The sequence below is a fragment of the Myotis brandtii genome, unplaced genomic scaffold, assembly GCF_000412655.1.
Source record: "Myotis brandtii unplaced genomic scaffold, ASM41265v1 scaffold415, whole genome shotgun sequence".
Lineage (NCBI taxonomy): Eukaryota > Metazoa > Chordata > Mammalia > Chiroptera > Vespertilionidae > Myotis > Myotis brandtii.
Genome location: NW_005365953.1, coordinates 746,972 through 753,689, shown reverse-complemented (window position 1 = coordinate 753,689; position 6,718 = coordinate 746,972). Strand labels below are relative to the sequence as shown.

At 50.7% G+C, this 6,718-nt stretch overlaps 1 protein-coding gene and 1 long non-coding RNA gene across 2 annotated transcripts in view; both read right to left on the bottom strand.

The window, feature by feature from the left end:
• Positions 1-4,138, bottom strand: part of LOC102241151 — an 18,991-nt gene extending 14,853 nt beyond the window's left edge. Inside the window, exon 1 of the long non-coding RNA XR_001363539.1 lies at positions 2,665-4,138. This is a non-coding gene — a long non-coding RNA (uncharacterized LOC102241151). The remainder of the gene's footprint in view (positions 1-2,664) is intronic.
• Positions 4,139-4,495: 357 nt separating this feature from the next.
• Positions 4,496-6,718, bottom strand: part of MFSD9 (major facilitator superfamily domain containing 9) — a gene marked incomplete at its 5' end in the record, with an annotated part of 19,572 nt that continues 17,349 nt past the window's right edge. The window contains one exon of the mRNA XM_014545599.1: positions 4,496-6,717. Coding sequence (XP_014401085.1) covers positions 6,112-6,717 — 606 coding nt within the window. The remainder of the gene's footprint in view (position 6,718) is intronic.

The following is a 6,718-nucleotide window of genomic DNA, read 5'->3' as shown; positions in this document are numbered from 1 at the left end:
GCAAAGTAATTTTGCTTCATGATAACTCACCAGCATATACTTCAAAACCAGTTAAAGACACATTAAAAGATCTTGCCTGGGAAGTATGAACCCACCCGCCATATTCACCAGACCTTGCTCCTTCAGATTACCACTTGTTCCGATCGATGGCACATGCACTTTCTAAGCAGCACTTCAAAACGTATGAAGAAGTGGAAAATTGGGTCTCTGAATGGTTTGCCTCAAAACAAGCAAAGTTCTATTGGGACGGTATCCACAAATTACCTGAAAGATGGGGGAAATGTGTAGCTACCGATGGACATTACTTTGAATAAAGCACTTTTGATGTTTCTCTTGAAATTCTCGTTTTTTCTTTGATTACAAAATCTGCCATTATTGACCGGTATACCTGGTAAGTGTAGTCAGTAAGTTGTGGGTCAGTTCTCTTACCTGCATGCTCAGAGACTGAGTTTTCTGTGGAGTTAACATATGGACTGTGAACAGGTCACCAGCTTTCCAATAGAGAGAGCTTGTTACTGGAATGGCTGAGCCCAGCCAGGACCTTCAGTGTGTCCCGCACAGGGGCTATGGCCATTACCCGCCTGGGCGACGTCTCCAGGAGAAGCCCACATTGGACGGAAGCCGAACTCACCTGTGGTGATTTTTCTGACTTTCACTCCTGTAACAAAATAACTAGAACTAAATATTCCAACGTTTCCTCTTTTTTATTGAGTTGGGTCCTGTTGCATCACGGTTGCAAGTAGTCACTACATTCATAATATGCACGAGGCTCTCTGACCCCACTCACAGCGGCTCAGCTTGCCAAGCAGATTTTATGCATTTACACTGACAAGGGTTTTTCCTGGTTCTTGTGAAATGTTGTACAAAAGTTTAAATCTTAATCACATGGGGATATGCAATTAATGACTTCTGGAGAAAATAATACAAAACATGAAACCAGGACAGTCCCAGAAATTCCAATTTTTTAGTTTATCAAAACCACTCTCATTTGTACTAAAATGGGGTCATGATGGCTGGAAGTCATGAAAGGTAAATCTTGAAGAGTATTAAACATTTCAATTCTTTTCATCTCAAATACACACATCTAACATGAGGTTAACACTATTACTGTGTTAGAAAACCTGATCAGAGGAATAAAGATTATAATTGGTCCTAACTTCTCTATATGTAAGGAGATGCTTGGGTGAAAGATAATGTGTGCTCTTAAGTGCAAATGTTGCCTTCTCAAGCCAACCAACAGAAAGTCAGGATAATGCCCACACTGCCCTACCAAATGATTTTTAAAGATTATTGCAGAGCTGCGTGTCAACCCACCAAACTTTAGGCTCACCTGATCAAAACCACCTGTATCTGCTTCCATAATTACCTCTGGCTCTCAGACATCTAATTAAGTCCTGTAGCTAGAAATGACACAGAGAACATGCTTTGAAGGGGACCAGGAAAAAATGCTCACCCTGGCCATGACATCACCATCTGGCACTGTCAGAAGTCAGCCTTCAGGATGTCCTGGCCTGGGCCTCCACCCCAGCACAGAGCAAGCCCGCCATGACACAGACCCACAGGGCCAGGCCTGGTCCACAGCAGAACGCATTTATTGCATTAGGTTCATTTTGGGTATTTCACGTGTGGGAACCCTAATCAGAGTATGCCAGACGTTCCAGGCCAAGTTGTCCTACGCAGGTGCAAAAGCAAGGACACAGCAATCGTACTGTACGCACTGCGCAGGTGTGCTCTCTATAACCCAGACATTGGTGTCACTACTTGGCAAGAAGCCTCTTTTGTCTAAGTTGGTATAAAGATGTGTTGTTGACCAGCTGGTGCAAAGCTGCTCCGATAGCTCCTGTTTACAGCTGCTTTGTGAGGCTACTTGGAAGAACTGTTTTGTCTGATGGCTCCTTGTTAGCAATGGCTACTTGGTCTGCAATAAAGCCTCTACATATGCCTAGGACTGCTCATGTCTTCTCCGTCTAATGCCCGGCCTCCAAGGACCTGTGCTCCCACAGTTGCGCAGTCAAGCAGGATCGAGGAGGAACTTGCTCCCACAATGTGGTTTCAGTTACACTGAGCAAACTCGGGGAGGGTTTGGTGGTGAGCTGTCACAGGAAAGGTAATTCTGTCTGCATACGAACCTGAGTCCCAGCTATTCAAAACACAATAGACTCTTTGCTAAGCCAGAAGAAAGATCATCTCTCATCCCATATGGTAAATTTAAACTATTAATAGGTATTTTAATTCCTTTTTTTGTCCTCTGCAGTGTATGATTTGGAAAATGAGTTTTTATTTATTAATATGCGACGTGTTTTAAATCCAGGGTGATCGAAATACAGTGCTTTGCTGTAACAAGATCCTTATAGTCCACTTCCATGCCATTGAGTGAGCAGTAGGAACACGCCTCCTTTCGTGTTTCTATGCTCTCTTCCCCCAGGAGCAAGCTGAGAGCAGCCATTTTCAAAATAAGAATTGGCGCTATTTCCTACAATGTAGTGAAGCAGCAAACAGTAGAAATTTTGTGACTGTTTTCACAGACACTGTCTATAAAAGGGTGAGTTTAGACCATATGTTTGGGAAAACAAGAAATCTAGAGTAAATTAATGTTTTAAAGTCAGTCAGTATTTGTGTGACTGATTAATTAAAAGTAATTCCTAGTGTGAAATGACGTGTTACCTTGAGCCCATCTGCTGGCCAGCGATGTAGACCGCACTACAGGTTGTGTATACATCTGGTGCTTGCATGCGGCCGTGAAAGACTAGGCTTGTGGTTTACCTCTGAGCTGTGTGCTGGGGGTTGGAATTTTCAAGCACTTCAGGATTCTGCTTTAAAACACACAGAATACAAAAGAATGGCTTCTAAAATGTAACAATTAGAATAAATAACATTTCATTACAATTTTAAAGGGATTTTAATAAAATGATTATCATGTAATTGGCAAATTTTCCAAGGAAAAGAAATTTAGGACTAAAAAGGGGTTATTTATTTATTTATTTTTAGATCTAAGCCCGATTCTCAGCTTGGTGCCTTATACACTACTAGGCCCTTCCGAGCCGGCTCCCAGCTCTGGGCGCTGCTCGCACGCACGCCTCCCTGTGGGTGCAGCGCCCAGTTCAAGAGTCCCAGAGGCCGCGTGAGCCCCAGGGAGTCCATCCAGCGAGCCGCCGGCCTGAAATGCCCCAGCCCTTGGGCCTCTCAGTGTCTCAGGACGTGTCCTCAGGAGGAAACATCTTCTTAGTGTCTGAGCTCCAGAGAGCCCAGCCCCGCCGCGCCCTCTGCCAGGGCCCACGGGCGGGCGGCAGGACACACTCCACACTCACCAGGCCTTTCTAACCTCCCCGAGCTGTGCCCAGACCAGGCGCCGGGGTGCCACTCACGCCGCTTCCAGAATCCCCCCGGAGGCCACACCCTTAGAGTCACCGGCCTTCTAGATCGTGCCCACCTCCCTCTCCCAGGGCCAGGACCCCCCACTCCTACCCCCACCCTGCGCCCACCTCTGACTCCTGCTCCACACCGGGCTGCTCCCTCTCGGCCTCCACACCTCCTGCCGCAGCCAGAGCATCTCTAAACATCACCGCCCATGGAGCAGCCGGAAGGACCCTCAGTGGCCCTCCCTCACCTGTCAGAGAAGCTCCCGCTGAGTAGGGAAGCCCTTCAGACCCACCCACCATTCTCCATCCTGTGTGCCTTACAGACACGGCCCTCAGAGCCCGGTCCCCAGGGCAGGGCAGGCCTGGGCGCCCGTGACTAACACGCAGCGCAGTGGGCAGAGACCACTGCCTCCATCCCCTCCATGTGCCCCAGGCCTAGCCTGCCAGGCCTGGTCCAGGAGCCTGAGCCGAGACGGGAACGCGCTTAGTACTCTGGGCCAGGCTTCGTGCTCCCTCTGGATTTCACTCAGGCCTCTGGGCAGAGGGCCCACCCGCCCCCTGCTCACAGCACCTACCACTGTGGCTGCAGGCTGAAGCAGTGCCACTTCCTTTATAAACTCTGCAGGAGGTCCCACGCCTCTGAAGTACGACTCCATGTAAGAGGGTTACAGATGTTACTCCGAAGGATTTAAACAACAAGTCCACACGGACTGTAACTGAGCAGATTTCATTTCCCTGAGGTCATATTCCATCGTATCCAAACCCTGTCAGTCCCAGCAGTGGTTTTAGGCTGAAGCAGTGCCACTTCCTTTATAAACTCTGCAGGAGGTCCCACGCCTCTGAAGTACGACTCCATGTAAGAGGGTTACAGATGTTACTCCGAAGGATTTAAACAACAAGTCCACACGGACTGTAACTGAGCAGATTTCATTTCCCTGAGGTCATATTCCATCATATCCAAACCCTGTCGGTCCCAGCAGTGGTTTTCACAGGGCACACAGAGCACACAGAGCACACAGAGCCGTGGGCGTCCTGCGGAAGGCCCCGCAGGTCGGAGGCAGGCACGTTCCAGGGGCCCTGGCACTGCTGGTCCCCAGAACACACCCTCACAGCAGCAGCACCTTCGACCACTTAAGAGGAGCTGTAAGACCATGTTTATCTAAAAATCATCACGTGAACGAGACACTGATCCCCAGCGCAGCAGTCTCTCTCCAAGGCCGTCTCTGGTTTTCAGTGTTTCCATGGATCCAAGTAACTATAAAGCCTCATTAGTTTAGAAGCTTGCTTGTATTTAACTTCAAAAATAAAGTGCTTTGGTTTTAAAAATAAAAGCAAGGCTATCTTTCAGCTTCTAAGAAACCTGCTCCTTCTGAGGTGGAGAAAACTCCTTCTCTGGGGAAATCCTCCTTCAGTACAGAACGCTTGGCTGGTCACCGCCTTCCCGTCCAGCCTGCATGGCGAGCTGGTCGCTCCAGGGGAGGCCACTGTCCATCACAGTGCGCTCTCCTCCAGCACCGGGCACTTGCATAGCAGGTCGGCGTGATGACACTTAGTGAAAAGTTCACCTTTTCCTTGCAATTAGGGAGGAGAAAGGACAATCCTCACATGCCAATTGGTTCTTTAGCATAAAAATTTGAGTTTCCCCACATCCCAGTTCTAAACCTATAGAAATATTTTTCTGCTTTACCTATAATAATAAAGTCATAAAGTAAGTGTGTTAAAACCTTATTCACAGTTCTCTGTGCGTGGGGGTGGAAGCAGGACTTACTGTACACCCTAGTGGACTGAACGAGAAGACTGACTTGGGTCATTTGTGTGAGGAAAGAGAGGGAGCCCTACCTGACTTCATTAGTGACTGCTGTCAACCAAACAGGAAGTGCCCACCAGCGCCTTCCTCCGAGCCCTGCGAGCCCCCCTGGGCCCTCACCCCTTGGGCACTGATCTTGGAATGGCAGCCCAGTCTAGGCCCCGGAAAAGGCTCACCAAACCATGTCCCTGGAGAAAAACAGCTCTTCCGTTCACAGTTGTGACAGCAAAACAAAGGAAATGACCTTCAACACAAGACGCTGCAGAATTAAGTCCCCCGAGAAGGCGTGACGCCTGCCACTCTGATTCTGCACCCACGTTAGGGGCTACAGTGCCGAGAGCTGGGGAAGTGCAGTCCAATAAGGGGAGAGTTAGCGCCTAATAAAGGCAGCCAAGTCTCTCTGGGTTTTACTCTAAAACCAGCCTGTCTCAGAGCTCCTTTCTCTGCCTCCACGAGGAACTGCACGAGGTACTTACCGAATGCAGCAGATGTCTGGCCTCACCGGGCCGCGGATCAGTCTCTAGGGGTGAGGCTGGCCTCTGACTCTTAACCAGGTCCCAGGTGGAACCAGCGTCCATAACCTTGTTCTGACTTGAATGACAGACAGGCTTTCAGCAGCTCCTTCAGTCTCCAGGGTCAGACAGAAGAAAAGCCCCTCTTCGCTCACACAATGAACAGGCGCCTGTGTCCCGGCTGACTGCAGTCTGCTTTTATTGAGGGAAACCCGTGGGCCTCTGCCCTTGCACAGGTTCTTCTCCCATCACTGCTTTCATTCCCCTGGATGGGCTCTGATCGTCCCATGGGCCTAGGCGCGGAGCTGGAGGCTGGCCTGCAGGAGTCGCATGGAAACGTCCCACTTAGACACTCACCCTTCCCAACGCACCCTCTCACCTGGCCTCTCCCCACTCACACCCTCGGATTCCGCTTGTGTTGTCCAAATCCATTCTATTCACGTTTTAATCTGCCGCTCCTGTCACCACCATAGCGAGGTTTGTTCAGCAACATTATGAAAACAGCCAACAACGCTAACGCCGCCCCCAGACTGGGGGGGCCACAAGGGCTGAACTCCTGGGCAACTCCGGAGAGGAGGGGGGCCATGACCCGGCCCACGGCCGTCACTGACTGCCCCACGCCTATGAGGGTGCCCCTGGCCTGGGCCCCGCCTGCAGCTAGCTGGAGGTCTGTGATGCACGTCCTGCCGAGGGCCGTGGAGAAGGACAGCAGCATGGAGGGGACGACTGCGGTGCCCAGGGTGGGGGCCGTGGAGTAGAGCAGCAGCAGCAGGAAGGTGAGTGCGCTGGAGTGCAGCAGCAGCCTGGGGGAGTTGTGCCTGTACAGCCGCAGGACGGGCCCCAGGACCAGGCCGGCCAGGACCCCCACGGCGCTGCTGTAGCTGATGAGGTAGCCCGTCACCTTGGGTCGCACCCCGAAGCGCTCCTCGAGGGCCAAGACAAAGTTGCTATAGTACAGCATGACCGCCACGGCCATGAGCAAGCGCACCAGAAACACGTCCCACATCTCAGAGAACACCAGGCTCTTCAGGCCCCGCAGC